Source organism: Panicum hallii, chromosome 9 (genome assembly GCF_002211085.1).
Source record: "Panicum hallii strain FIL2 chromosome 9, PHallii_v3.1, whole genome shotgun sequence".
NCBI lineage: Eukaryota > Viridiplantae > Streptophyta > Magnoliopsida > Poales > Poaceae > Panicum > Panicum hallii.
The window spans coordinates 802464-817017 of NC_038050.1; the positions used below are offsets into that span (position 1 = coordinate 802464).

The window sequence follows — 14554 nt, forward strand, 5'->3', positions numbered from 1 at the left end:
ATACAGTCGAAGTCAAATCACCATCCGTGCTCCAAGTTTCGAACCTTCGAGAGTTCATCCGATTTGTGGTCTGCGGATAAGGATTTTTTCCCCTTCCAGTAAAATTTTTCAACACGGCGGAATTTTCGCGTACACGTGTCAGCACAGAGAACAAGCCACGTGGCATAGTGGCCAGCTCGTGGCCGCCACAGGATTGCCGCCCATCCATCGCAGCGAAGGGAATCATTTCAGACCCTCCCTCCACCTCCACTCCACTCGTTCCGCTTGTCCCCCTCGCCACCAGGTCCACCACCGCCGGCGGCCGCCACCGGCACCCACGCCCACGCAATGCTGGCGGCGTCCCTCAAGCCCGCGCCCTCCCTCGCGGCCTTCTCCCCTTCCGCCCGGAGGAGCCCCGCGCCATCAGTCTCCTTCTCCTTCCCTGCCCGCCTCAACCAGCGTCCGCTCCTCTCGGCCGCCGCAACCGCCGAGGGAACCGGCGCCCCGGCAGGCCAGGGAGAAGTCTCCTCCTCCTCCACCGCCGCCGCTCCCCCGATCGATGAGGCGCGCCTCGCTCAGGTCCGTACCGTGTTAATTTCTCGGTATTCCCTTCTCGTCTGCTGCTGGAGCACACGGCTGCTGCTCGATGAAATGCCGGTCAATTAAGGGAATTGTGCTGCCTGCAGTTCGCTGCGGACTGGGAAGTTGCGCGCGCGGACAAGGAGCAGGGGAAGATCCTCACGCTGCCGGTGCTCAGGGCAAACAGCGGCGGGCTCATCGTCAAGTTCAACTCCCTGCAGGGGTTCGTGCCCAACCCTCTCCTCAGCCCCGCGCACTGGTGTAAAGGTACTAGTTTTATTTTCTCCAATTCGTGCAATCCGCTGCAGATTTTGTGAACATCCAGTGATTGCCAGGAAATATGAGGTAGTGGTTGATTTTAGTTAAGCTTGCAGACCCCAAAAGGCCCATCCAAGATGCTACGAAGGACCTAGTGGGAACGTCCATTTCTGTCAAGGTAATTGAGTTTTCTTTGATTGTTCCATTGCACCATCTGTTTGCAGTTGGCTGTGACTATTATTGTTGTAACCTATTGGGAAGAAAATGAAGGATTAACCCAAAGTTTATTTATATGTATTATGTATAATGTCCTGACTCATAATGCAGCCTGTGTGCAACTTGAACCTGTTGTTACTGCTTGCATCACAAACAAACATGGTTTCTGCCTAATAAGTTTATACTCTGAAAATTGGATAAACTGAGCTCAAGATTTTGAGGTTTTGTCGATCTAATTTTATTAGAAGCTGAATGTTACACTAGGTGTCTGAAGTAAATGAGGAGGAAAGGAAGCTTGTCTTCTCCGAGAAAGATGCTAGTTGGTCAAAATACTCTTCCCAAATCAAGATTGGTGACATCTATGATGGAATTGTGGGCTCAGTGTTCCCCTATGGTGCATTTGTTCACCTGCGATTTCCTGATGGTACTTATTGGCAACATATTTGCCATTTACTGTGCTAATTATTCGATGTAGAGTATCTGACAACAGCTACATTCTACAGGATTATATCATCTTACTGGTCTTGTACATATCTCTGAGGTGTCTTGGGATCTTGTCCAAGATGTTCAGGATTTTCTAAATGAAGGGGATGCTGTCAAGGTCCTAGTGGTCAATATTGATATGTAAGCACTTTCTAAAACCTTACTGGGCTAGCTGCATGCACAATTGCTACTGTTGTGTCTTGATGAAGTAGATGTAATATATGAAACTTTGGTGTAAAATGTTTCAGTTACCGTATCATAGAAACACCCTACATGGAAATTGTTAGTTGCGTCAGTTGGCATGGATGTACGGTAACTTGGTATACATTAGGACTGAAGGGTGTGGTAACTATGGAGAGCATGCATGACAAGTGTCCACATTTTCAAATTAACATTCTTTCAGTTATGAAAGATATACTATTCATAGGAGGGCAGCCTAATAGAATGTTGATATGAGTTAGTTATCTGTTTCAGCAAAGCATCATTTTTCTTTGTGCTTTGTCATGAATGAGGTTCATATGAAATAATTGGACATACTTTGCATTAAAAAAAACAGGGAGAAGTCAAGGATAGCTTTATCAATCAGACAACTGGAGGAAGATCCTCTATTGGAGACATTGGACAAAGTTATTCCTTTGGTTAGTTGTTGAACGCAATGTCTAAGACTCTTAGTGTATTTAACTTTGTGGAGGGATGAATGTGGACTCATTTAGTAACCTTTTTTCTTATAGGAAGCTGATCAATCTCCTGACCGCATCATGTCTCCTTCAGAAGTTGAACTTCTGCCAGGACTTGATGGTATATGTAATGAACTACTGCAAGAGGATGGGTATGTTTTTGTTTCTGTGATTGATATCTAATCTTTTAACATTGTTGTATATACATCGATAGCAAGTTCCTTACTGGCAAAAATATACCAGGTCACACAAATGCTACGGCAACATCTATCTATAGTCAAGTTAGCTGTATATTTTCACAGTATCATCCATAGTCTAATTAATTCTATTATCTTTACAGTATAACTGATGTACAGTTTGGACGGCAAGCGTTGGAAAAACGTGTTGTTTCACAAGATTTGGAGCTTTGGCTTTCCAACGTATGATTCCAGTCAACGCCAACCTTTTCATAGTTGTAGCTCACAGGATATTACAAATGAATCATGTTAAAAACTTGGAATAACCTGTCGGATCTCATTACACAGGTGCCAGCTAAGGATAACAAGTTCACGCTACTTGCGCGAGCTGGGAGGCAGGTTAGATTTCTTCTGATACTGCACTTGATTTCTTTTCTTTTCTGAGGGGTTTCATTTGGCCTTGGCTGGGTCAGTGCCAACTAGCTAGAAGTACAAGAATTATGATTCCTTCGTATTACTTGGCAGGTCCAGGAAGTGTATTTGACAACCTCCCTAGACCAGGAGGGCATAAAGAAGGCTGTGCAAAGAGTACTAGGGCGTGTTCCTTGAGTCTGGCACACAGCAAGTAGAAGCAGAGGTGTGGTTGCCTGCCCCCCGCCCCCCCCCCCCCCAAAAAAAAAAAAGAATTTCTAACTATAGAAAGCATTATAACGAATCAACTGCACGAGCAAACAGCCTGAAATATTGTCACCGTCACCATACTCTGTTAAACTTTTATTGTCTCTGTTGGATACTACACCAACCAAAATCTGTAAATATTTGTAGCGCTACAATGAGTAGTTTAGCCATCCTCTACACAAGCATGTCGTTAAGGGGTGGTTGTATGTATTTGCTGGGGTCTGCCTTTTGATGTCACTGCTTGTACTTGTCTGAACTCTTGAGGCCGCTTTTGTGTATATGAGTATACCAAAGTTTTATGTCAGTACAAACTTATTCAGCAACTTTTGTTCCTTACCACTACCTCCTGATTCTAGTTATATCTTGACATTCCTTTCTTTGCATCGCTGCTGCATGCTAGATGCAGATTTATTCAGTACGGTTTTGTTTCAGTACCTCAGGAACGTTTAGGATTCTACCAGGAAGTTAACTAGATCATGTGGTTTTGGACCAGATCCCCTATCCAAATCGGTCCTTGTTTATGGAACGGTGCACTGAACTCTGAACAAAATGCTCATCCAATGTTGACTGCATATATCCAGCAGTGGTGCTGAGAGCTGAGGTCCGAGAGTGACCTGAGGCGATAAGTACAGCCTCCTTCCTTTGTAAATTCTTCCTCGTTAGGAACGATGTGTGAGCTAGTAGATATTATCCAGTAAAAGAAGTGCATAATAAGCTGTCCCCTGGCTGACTTGAACAGCCGAAATGCCGAATCGAACTGGTCGATGCTATCCCAAGGAGGCATCTTGCTTGACGCCCCTAGAGAGCTAGATGTAGCGAGGCACATCCATGCCTGGATGTCGACGGACACGTGGGTTCGTGGGCATTTCGGGTCGCCACCTTCCTGATCGCGTGGTCTCCTCGAGCGATCGACGCTTCCAAGGAAGGCCCAAACAAGAACAGTGTTGATGATCGCGAGAAAGCATCGGCCACCCGGCCGAATCTGCGGCGCCGGCGCCGGCAGATCGCGCTCGCCACGACACGGCCAAGGAGAAAAAACTAACGCTAGAACCTGACAAAACGAGAGCCTGCTATATCTACACGGCCGCGCTCCATCGAGCCACCTCCCTCTCTTCTTCCTCGCAGCTCCGATCTAGCCTCCACCTACTCTACTACCTTCTCTTTCCTTGTGCTCAAGACACCTACAGCTAGCTTGCGTCGTGGTTAGATTGATTCGTTTGTAGCCAAGCTATCTAGCTAGCGCTGGTGCTCCCATGTCGGACGGCGGCGGCGCATCCCATCAGCAGCCATCTTGCACCACGGTGCCGCTGGGCAAGTCGGTGCGCCGCGCGCTCCGGGCGGCGATCGGCATGCAGAAGAAGCCCAAGGACAAGCCGAAGCCGAAGAAGAAGCCCGCCAAGGGCGACCCGGCGGCCGCGGGCAGCGGCAGCTCCACGGAGCTGATCAGCTCCTTCTGCAAGGAGGCCGCGGGGGCGGCGAGGAAGGAGTCGGTGGTGCGGGTGGTGCTGTCGAGCGGGGTGGTGGAGGTGTACCCGGGGGTGGTGCTGGCGTGCACCGTGATCCGGAAGCACCCGCCGGGGCTCTGCCTGGCGCACCCGGACGTGTTCCGCAACCCGCACGGCGCGGTGCTCCGCCCGCTGGAGCCGCTCTTCCCCGGCCAGAAGTTCCTGCTCATCCCCTGGTCCACCGTCGTCAAGCTCAAGCAGAAGATCCCGGAGAGCTCCATCGGCGCCTTCGCCGACGAGGACGAGGAGGATGTGGAGGACACGGGGAGCGAGGAGGCCACGTCGTCCACGGAAACGGAGGAGGAGGACCAGGACCGCAGCGGCGGCGGCGCGGCGGAGAAGGAGGAGGAGCGGGACGGTAGCAGCTTGATGCCGGCGTGCAGCGCGAGGGAGTACTTCGTGGCCCGGGACCGGTGGTCGGCGTGCCGCTTCAGGAGGCTGGTGGAGCAGGGCCTCGCCGTGGAGCCGAGCACAGATGATCAAGATCAACCGGATCCGAGGAAGAGCAAGGCAAGGAAGAAGGGGAAGAAGAAGCGGAAGGGGAGTAAGAAGCGGAGAGAGCGTCGTCCAGCCGCGGGCCCGCCGGCGGCGGCGGGGTTGAGGGCGTTCGCGACGCCGAGGAGGACGTGGGAGCCCAGCCTGCCGTCGGTGGTGGAGGAGGAGAACGCCGTCTCTCCTCTCGAGTCTCCAGCATCCTCCGGAGGAGTTCCCAAACCATGATCATGATCCATGAGCAGTAAGTTAACTATCGTTGTTGCACATAGTCAGTCACTCCTGATGCCGTTCCTCGTGTTGTGTCCTCCCGGCGGTCGTGCGCGCAGTTGAAGCCAGCGCCCGATCACAGACTTGTAGCAGATGTTAACAGGGTTGAAGACTTGCAGAAACGGAGAGTGCTCTGGTCCGTATGTATGTATGTATGTATCAATGTATGTATATTTTTCTTGGTAACAATCAGATTTTGCTTTGGTGTTGTCGTGGCGATGCATTTTTTAAGGGCTGTTTGGAGTGCCGCCTAACCCGTCATGGCGCGCCACACTTTTTCCGCCGCAGCTGTAGCGGCCGTTTTGAGCGCCACAAGTTAGACACGCCGTGGCGGGTTAGACGGCACTCCAAACAGTGCGTTGCTCCCTTACTGTCCCATCTCACGCGCCTCCTTTTGATACCGCCGCCGCCGTCGTCATTGTTATCATATATATATATTAATTTTCAAACGGAAAAAAGAGGCATCGAAAGTGAGGTATTTTCAAACGAATTTATAATGTGTAAATCCAAAGAAGAAAGCGGGCCCCATGATGCCCAGGACCGGCCCACGTGCGTTATAGCGGCGGGCGCGTAGGAAGGCACGCGTGACTTGCATTCCGTATCGAAACGCTGCTCCCCCACACTCTACCGAGTCCTCCACTCCGCGTCGCTTCGCCTCCAGCGGCGTCTGCTCCTGCCTGGCTGCCTCCTACTACAAGTCTAGCGTCGCTTCGCTTCGCTTGTGTTGGGGCCGCCTGCTCGACTCGCTTGCTCTGCGCTACCGCCCGCCGCGGCCTTCCCAATCTCCGACCACCACCACCCCCGCCTCCTGCTCCTCCAAATTCCAATGGCCGCGCCCTCTCACCTCCACCTCCTGGGCTGCCCCCAAACCCTAGCCCTAGCCCCGCCCTCGTCGCGGGGCCCCTCCGCTGCCTCTCCCCGCCTCGGCTTCCGCCGCCTCCGCCTCCGACCCGTCGCCGCGCTCGGCCCAGCCGACGCCGGCGAGATGCTCGGCCGCGTCGAGGCGCTCCTCTACACCGTCGCGGACGCCGCCGTCGCCGCGGCCCCGGAGGCGGAGGAGGCCGCCGGGGACTGGCTCTCAGGCATCACCAACTCCATGGAGACCGTGCTCAAGGTGCGCCTCCTGCCTTCCCTCCTGCCAGCCTGCGGTTCCGTGCTTGCCTGTCCCGGCTCAATTGGGTACTGGGGTTTATGCCGCGGTTGCGTGGGTTGCTTCCCTTGCCGTGTGTGGACAGTCGACGCGTCTTCTGTCTTCTGTCTTCTGTTTTGGGATTTCGCGCAGCTGTCCGGTGAGGCGGTGGCGGTGACCCCCCATTTTTGCGCTGAAAGTGGTATGGCGCAAAGTGTAGGAATGTTAGCTGGAATCAACCACTTGCTTAGATTGCTGTGTTGCCTGGGGAGCGTTGCACCGCGGAATTTATTTCGAGGCATTCTCGTGTTGTTGCAAAGGAGCGACGCACTTTCTGAACATGCTCCGAAATAGTTAATGTGGCGAGGTCGCGGGAGGAATGAGATTCATTAGCTTTCTGAGCACCCACCTTAGGCAGCTCAATCATTAGTAACTTTTTTATATAAATATAGCGGGACGTTTTAGAGAGTGCTGACCCTTTGGTGGCACTTGGTTGAGATGAAGGGTCGTGGGATTAAACACCAAGGAAGCCACTAACTCTGCAAGAGTCTGCATCCCACTGAACAACTTCTTCACATACCTTAACGGGAAGACACAATTTGCCATGCCTTATCACTTCGTAGCCTATTCAAATTTATAACTAAATAATTTGAATTTTTCGTAAAGCTATTTAGCCAAGGTTTTGTTGTTCCAATGATTGTGCCAACTGCTACCTATATATTTTGCTATGAAGACAAGTTACCATCACTAGTTCAATAACTCTGATTTAGACCTGAACTCCTGCAGGCACACAGTGTTGATACTGATATGTGTAATTGCTGCCATACTTGAGGGACTACAGGGATTTATAAGAACTAACTTGTTTCTTCCAGCCGCTTAACGGCTAAAGTTTCACTAACATTTCACATGTGAAAAAAAAAACTTCCCTGACACCCTGCCCGAAGCTCATTAGTTGAGATTGAGTAGTCAAAGCCTAAAGGCGCTGCTAGGCTGAAGGGCTCAATCAGGTTTTTGATGGAAGGAAATGACCGCATGCAATAATTAGTGTTCGATTAATTGCAAAAGTTACTGATTAGTGTGCTTTAAGTGCACAATAGTTTATCCATTCATGCTTCTTTTTGACTATTGAGAACGGAAATGCCCATGTTTTGCTGCTGTAACTCCCAATTCATACAAGATGTTAGATATGGAAGATGAAAGTTTACTCCCTCTGTTTAACTTTATTGGTACCAATATCATATTAAAAGATTCATGGAAAATTAATCTATCGATACAAATTTTGTGCACTAAACATGCATATGCTTCCAAAGGCTGACCCTTTCAAATCCTAATCTTCCTATAAAAGAAACATAAGGAGTACTTTTCGCTAACGCTGAGAAAGAGAAGAAGAGAACCAGTTTTTCCATCCTATTTTCCTGCATGTTTGTCACATGATCATATAATTGACTCTGGACTATTGATAATTATTATTATGTGTATTGTTCATTTGTGCACATCTTATGGTTTTCCTTATTCTCAGTCTGCACCCTCGTCTTATATGTTTAGAGTGTATATCATGCTTCAACACATTCAGGTGATAAATTTTTCCCATTAACAGGTTCTCAAAGATGGTCTATCAGCTCTCCATGTTCCCTATTCATATGGTTTTGCAATAATTCTCCTCACTGTTCTTGTTAAGGCTGCTACATTTCCTCTTACAAAGAAGCAGGTAAATCTCTATGCTATATTGCTATGTTTCTACAGTCAGGTTAAAAAAAATACCCTAGACCACAGCGAGAGTATACAGTCAGAATACATTGTGATATAGTTGAAATGTAGGTTTCCATAAATGCTATTCAAGTAAGATGGTGAAGGGTACTTTTTTTTTTCTGGGCATGATTAATTTACTCTTAGCGTACTTCTGCTCAACTGCAGCTCAACAAAATTGATTGAGATATTTATCGATACTTGATTAAATGACATGTCCTATGTATGTGGCACCGTGACAGTATTTTCTTTCTTCTATCCACTGGCTGTATCTTCAAGGATATTATGGAAAATGATGATTCCTTGCTGGACCACCTCATCCAGTAATTAATGCATGACTTCATCCTTTGAAGCAGCGCTTTGCGGAAGAAACTTTAATGCCGGAACTGTAGTTAGAGAAATGTGAAACACATGTTTTTCCTTGTGGGGAGAATTTTGTGCTCTCTGATTCAGGAACAATTATGGAGATTGGGTCCGGTTAAATTTGGCATTCAAGCATTACCTACTACCAATAAATGATATAAAATTAAAAATATACACTTCGAATCAGCTGTATCTTTTTTCTCTTGGAAACCTAATCAGCTGCAATATTGCATTTATTTATTTATATGCCTCTCTGCAAATTATGCACATATCACCTAATGCTACACCCTTTTTGTGGGTGGGTGGGGGATTGCATAATGTGGGGTAAAGTTTACTGGTCATTGATAACTTTTTCTGTCTAGGCATTATTTGTCTTCCTTTATTATTTACACGGACATTGCACTCATGGTTTTTTAGTATCAATCTTTCTGTATGAAATTACATTCTTTTAGTCCTGTGGCACTTATTTAGGTGCTTCAATTATATTTCTCATTTGAAGATCCTTGCAAGAGAACTTTCAAATATCTGGACATTGCTTAGATGTGCCCTCAAGTTTGTCAGATGTGTTACCTTCTGCTAAAAATAGTGCATATGCTATAGATGTTCATTTAATACCCAATACTGAAACTAGCACATTATGGCATTTTATTATAGGTTGAGTCTGCACTTGCAATGAGGTCACTGCAACCTCAAGTGAAGGCCATTCAAGAACGATATGCTGGTGATCAGGTGATTATATTTCACATATGATCTGTTTTTCCTTGGCAAATATATTGATCTGTTATAGCATAATATATGCTAGATTGCTGCATAGTTTCTTATGTTTGACCGCTGCATATATTCTTACCTTGGATTCTTTAATGTTGTACTGTACTGCAGTGAGGGTAAACCTCACAGTCATTTTATTACCAACAGTAGAAATATCATATACTGTAAATTGAGGTCCTTATCAAGTGTAAGGTCGAGTTTTATTGTCTTGATTAATTTTTTCCTCACAGAGCTGTTATGATGTTTTTTAAGAAACCATCATGATTAAAATATTAAATCTTTGATGTATTGTTAGCTGATTCCAAAGTTCATTATGACATCAATAAACAGGGGTAATTTTGTCCATGAGGTACAGCAAAGTGCAGATTTCATTTGAGCAGTTTATTAGACAGAGTGCATCTGTTTTCCAAAGTGCATTTTAGGCTACAAAATGGATTTAAACTTCAACTGGAGTTACAATTGCTTTGTTAATCTTTTATTTGTTCTACCAGGAAAGGATACAGCTTGAAACTGCTCGTTTATACAAGTTATCTGGTGTTGACCCACTTGCAGGTTAGCTCTGAATCATCATACTTTTTGTTTTTACTATGAGTGGATGCTCCTCAATCCATAGCAAGTCTTGATAGAAGTGTCTGGTCATTTGGGTCCAGATTGTCTCTGTCTATTGCTGCCTCTTCTGCTTTGCATCCTTATGTGAATAAGTTCTTCTGTTAGTTATTCATGTATACTTCCCTTTGGTATTTTCCTGCAATAGGATGCTTGCCTACGCTCGTGACAATACCAGTTTGGATTGGTCTATACAGAGCTCTCTCAAATGTAGCTAATGAGGTTGATATGCTGAAACATCCATTCTGTCTGTCATTATTCATTATAGTATTGAACAGTAAACATTCACATTACCTGATGTGCTTGTGTCTTCATTAAAAAAGGGACTTCTGACTGAAGGCTTTTTTTGGATACCTTCTTTGGCTGGTCCTACAACAATTGCTGCTCGACAAAATGGCCAGGGAATATCCTGGCTTTTTCCATTTACGGTAAGCTCTGAGCATGAATAACTTGATGTCCCATAGCATCGGATTTGTTCCTTTTTTGTATACAGCAGCACAGTTCAGCAGAATTATTAGAGCTGCAGTGCTGCACTGACTCGTGCAGCTTATTTTTTTTAAGGCCTTTTGGTAACAGCAGCCTAATGCAACTAACTAGTGGAGCTACACTGACTTACCCATGCAGTTTATATTTGTTAAGGATCACATTGAATTCTCTGTGATCCCATGCTCAATTGTTTACTTCCATCAAGATCGATTTGTTCTGCAGAGAAGTTTACAACTTTACATATGATGGTTTTCTTGTACTTGTGTGTCTAAAAATAAAATTCATGACTCCAGTTTCAGTTTCCTGCGGGCACCTGCTGGCATGATGCAGCATCTGTGTGTATGTGTTTTCCATAAATACTGGAGGGATCTACAACAAGGAGTTTGTCCATAAATTTAGCTTTATTCGCCAATGTAGAAGTTAAGCTATGGTTGCACAGGATTTTAATGCTGCCTTATGCCTTATGGTGACTTATAAGTATTTCTTTGGATAAGACCATTTGAAAATGATAGTCGACACTGTTTTGGGGAATGCGGGGTCTATTTTATATTTCTGACATAAGTTAAATTGATGATATTGTAGGACGGCCATCCACCTCTTGGCTGGTCGGACACTTTGGCATACCTTGTCTTGCCAGTTCTTCTTGTCATTTCACAATACATATCTGCTCAAGTAATGCAGCCACCAAAGGTTAGTTTTACCAACTTTTGAACATGTTTAATCACTGAAGCTACTATTTTAAGCGCATATTCGTCTCGTCTTCAATATTCATATGAAGATTTGTTATTAAAAATTGATAATTGTCATGATTATGCCTTAACTTACATGATAAAGAGTATGGGCAATGTTCCTTGTATGTGAACTAGCAAACCTGCTAATGAATAACCATATGATGTATATGAGTTGGCTTAACAACTTCAGTTCAACCACACATGATTCTTCCAAAGATCAGATAGCTTGCCTTTGTCAGCTCGTTTCACCTTATGGAGTGTTTAGTAGAGTGGCATGATTGATGGATTGTCTATCCTAGATCCGGATCAAACCACCTTGTTTGGTTTGAGGAGTGGAATGGTGAATTCATCACCATCTCATCCCTCACAAGCATGATTAGTTCAAGGAACAGTGTGATCCCACTAAGATCTGTAGGATGATGAACTGCCCCATCCTATATTGGTTGATTTCTCAAACCAAACACATTATTAAGTATCTGTATTGCAGTAATTTTTTTCTTCTAACTATTCAAGGAAGAGAATTGCGGAATTGAGAAAGCACGAATATTGAGGGCTGATCTTTATTTGATGTCCGACGCAAGTATACGTCAGTAGGCAGTAGCCCATGGAGTTCCAAAATTTTCAAATTCCTAACATACTGTTTGGCATATTATGTTTTGCAGAGCAATGATCCTAGCCAACAAGGTGCTCAAGCTGTTACAAAGTTCTTGCCATTGCTAATTGGTTATTTTGCTCTTTCTGTGCCTTCTGGACTAAGTCTATACTGGTAAGAGTATATCTTAATTTGAGCTGCTATTTATTTAAAAATGTTCAAAAGTCCAGGTGATGGAATCAGCATGTCTTGTACTGCGTGTCATTGCCTGTGGCCTTACTAGCTTGGCCTGTCATCACAATGTGATATATGGTTAATGAAAAAAAAAAACTTGACCATGTGGAGAAGACGGTGCCCAGGCTTTGTCATAAGAGAGGGGTACCAAACCTTTTAAGGGAGGTCTTCACACCACCTGCGAGCACCCAGGTTCGGGCCTGGGTGGTTGACCTCAACTGGAGGATCTACCTTACTCGGTTCTCAATGGTTAATAAACACTGTCAATGCTTTGCTGTTGCTTTTTATTTCATCAGCTTAGTGAAGTTTTCATTTCTGTATTATTTAAATTTATTATCTGAAAGTGTTGAGGCAGATTATTATGTCTTTTAACCAATATATGAGCAACCTCCTAGACCTATTTTGACTGCTTCCTGACTCCAGTGCAGTTCTATCATTTAATCAGTAGCCCTATGTTTATTCCAGTTGCTCCCAGGTTCCACTAATGCAGTTCTTCCAATTAATCTTACTATTTTTTAATATTGCCTTAAGAAGTTGGAAGATGCTTGACTGTAAAATACTTCTAAAATTTGCTTTAGCGCAAAGATAGATATAGCCATTGATTGTCATACAAGCCCATACAGCTAATTATTATCTATGAGTATAGTCGCTACATACTGAGAGTTGGCATACTATTAGAAAATTATTCCTCAACTTGAGTATGTTGCTACGCTAGTTTTGTCTGGAATCTAGCATGCTCTATATTCAAAAGCAAGTTTTTCACCCTTTTACCTTGTTTTAACTGTAAATATTCTGATTCTGTGTCTACTTATGTAAGTCTCACTGAGTGTTGCTTGTTTTCTGTTTAGTTTTCATCTTAACTTTTATTATTTAGTTATGGCATTTATAATTTAAAGATTTATTGCAGGCTTACTAATAATATTCTCAGCACTGCCCAACAAGTGTGGCTTCAAAAGCTTGGAGGTGCAAAAAACCCTGTCAAAGAATACATTGACAAACTTTCAAGAGAAGAGTCAGCTAATGTTCGGAAGAATGAAGCTGCTGTTCAGGATGAACCCCTCCCTAACCTTAGTAAACCCCAGCCCAGCCAAGAGCCGAAAGCAACTGGGCCACAACGAGGTGAAAGGTAATGTTCAAAAGTTGTTGAAGATCACTTATGAATGTTCAAAAGTTGGTGAAAGCTATCTCAGCACTAAAGTCATGGTCAGTAAACTATCAGATCCCAGACCTCATTACAACAATGAACACTTGGCATACAATTTGATTGGGCTCTTACGAAATGAAAATACATTTACCGTTGCCAAATGCTGAATCCAATGTTTTGTGATAAGTAAAAGTAAAAAACAAATAGTGATAGGATGGAGGAAGTTGGCCGCAAGTCTAATTTGGTCTTGCGTCCTTTGAAGGATTAGTGGACAAGTTATGTTGCATTTAGCCTGAAAATATGCTACATTATTTTGTGATTTCTTCTTATGCATTTTTATGTTCAGATTTAGGAAACTAAAGGAGGAAGAGTCGAGGAGAAAAGAGGTTCTGGGACAAGCAACGCAATCAGAACAGTCAAGCACTGAATCTAGAGTCCTTGATGGAGCACAAAATTTGGACGCGTCTTCTGGAGACAACAAAGATGAACAGGTACAGGTTTGTTTGGTTGCTTGGTATATGGTTTATTCCAGCAGCAGAAGTCCTTTGACTGTTGATAACATATATTAAACAGGAACCTCATGAAAATGGATCAGTCGTAGCTAATAATAATGGTGGACTTAACCATAGTAGAAATGAAAAGATTCTGAATGGAAACTCAGATAAGGTATGGAGCTCTTTCTGTTAACATGTTTGTTCCAGTATGAAAATCAAAACACGCTGTTATGAGCATCCATCAAAAGGCTAACATGATTATTAATATGCCTGTTTGGCTGTCTATGAATTTCAGGAAGCACCTGACGGTCATTCCTCAGTAAGCAAACCTACCTCATCAGACAGCCACAAATTGACGGACCAAGAGAATGGAAATGATGCGGTGTAGCGAATGCATGTAGGCACCTCTAGCCATTCTACTGCTATGATACGCTCTCTGAAAACCGCCGGCACAAGCAGATCTGCTTCTTCCACACGCTGTTCTGAATTCATCGTCCAGTTTAGTTTGAGATAGTGAGCAATAGTTTCACAGCTGCAGGAGAGTCGAGTATCACAAGGAGATACCGGGAGGCTAAATTGTTTGAAACCACGATCTAGCGCTAGGCTCTTTCTTTTCTAGAATTTGAAGGTGTAGATTATGTGAAGCTGTCTACGTTCTCCAGCTGGGATGGATGTATGGTAGCTGTAAATATGTATCTTCCATCCTCGCCTGATTTTTGACCGTACAAGCGGCTGATATTTTACTTAGCTAGCAGTATACCTCGTGACAATAATTTTGGAATGCATGGTGATGTCTGACAAAACAATACGGATACACCAGCATTTTGTCTTCAGAAGCATATGCTCTAATATAATCTGATGCTTCTAATGCGAATTTTCGCTTGTCTCGGAGTTGAGAAAGAAAAAAAATAGTTATACATATATCAAATCAAAGAAACTGGACATGTA

The 14554-nt window shown here is 44.5% G+C and overlaps 2 protein-coding genes across 2 annotated transcripts; both read left to right on the forward strand.

The window, feature by feature from the left end:
* Positions 1-215: 215 nt before the first annotated feature.
* On the forward strand, positions 216-5416 carry LOC112875063 (rRNA biogenesis protein RRP5). The gene is made up of 11 exons (XM_025938752.1): positions 216-558; positions 666-825; positions 933-994; positions 1297-1456; positions 1536-1656; positions 2072-2153; positions 2247-2344; positions 2533-2611; positions 2717-2767; positions 2894-2947; positions 4750-5416. Exons 1-11 carry the CDS (start codon positions 328-330, stop codon positions 5269-5271), a joined length of 1620 nt encoding a protein of 539 aa, XP_025794537.1. The 5' UTR covers positions 216-327; the 3' UTR covers positions 5272-5416.
* Positions 5417-5956: 540 nt separating this feature from the next.
* On the forward strand, positions 5957-14445 carry LOC112874952 (ALBINO3-like protein 1, chloroplastic). The gene is made up of 12 exons (XM_025938577.1): positions 5957-6427; positions 8040-8150; positions 9206-9280; positions 9811-9871; positions 10074-10147; positions 10249-10353; positions 10994-11101; positions 11805-11908; positions 12876-13094; positions 13459-13603; positions 13686-13778; positions 13902-14445. Exons 1-12 carry the CDS (start codon positions 6140-6142, stop codon positions 13992-13994), a joined length of 1476 nt encoding a protein of 491 aa, XP_025794362.1. The 5' UTR covers positions 5957-6139; the 3' UTR covers positions 13995-14445.
* Positions 14446-14554: the final 109 nt, after the last annotated feature.

What these genes read in the sequence shown, in the direction of transcription:
- LOC112875063 (XM_025938752.1), top strand. Translation starts at nt 328, where the DNA reads ATGCTGGCGGCGTCCCTCAAGCCCGCGCCCTCCCTCGCGGCCTTCTCC. An exon ending in ATGAGGCGCGCCTCGCTCAG is followed by an intron (nt 559 to 665) that starts GTCCGTACCGTG and finishes TGCTGCCTGCAG; the next exon opens with TTCGCTGCGGACTGGGAAGT. An exon ending in GAACGTCCATTTCTGTCAAG is followed by an intron (nt 995 to 1,296) that starts GTAATTGAGTTT and finishes ATGTTACACTAG; the next exon opens with GTGTCTGAAGTAAATGAGGA.
- LOC112874952 (XM_025938577.1), top strand. Translation starts at nt 6,140, where the DNA reads ATGGCCGCGCCCTCTCACCTCCACCTCCTGGGCTGCCCCCAAACCCTA. An exon ending in TCTCAAATGTAGCTAATGAG is followed by an intron (nt 10,148 to 10,248) that starts GTTGATATGCTG and finishes TCATTAAAAAAG; the next exon opens with GGACTTCTGACTGAAGGCTT. An exon ending in GAGACAACAAAGATGAACAG is followed by an intron (nt 13,604 to 13,685) that starts GTACAGGTTTGT and finishes TATATTAAACAG; the next exon opens with GAACCTCATGAAAATGGATC.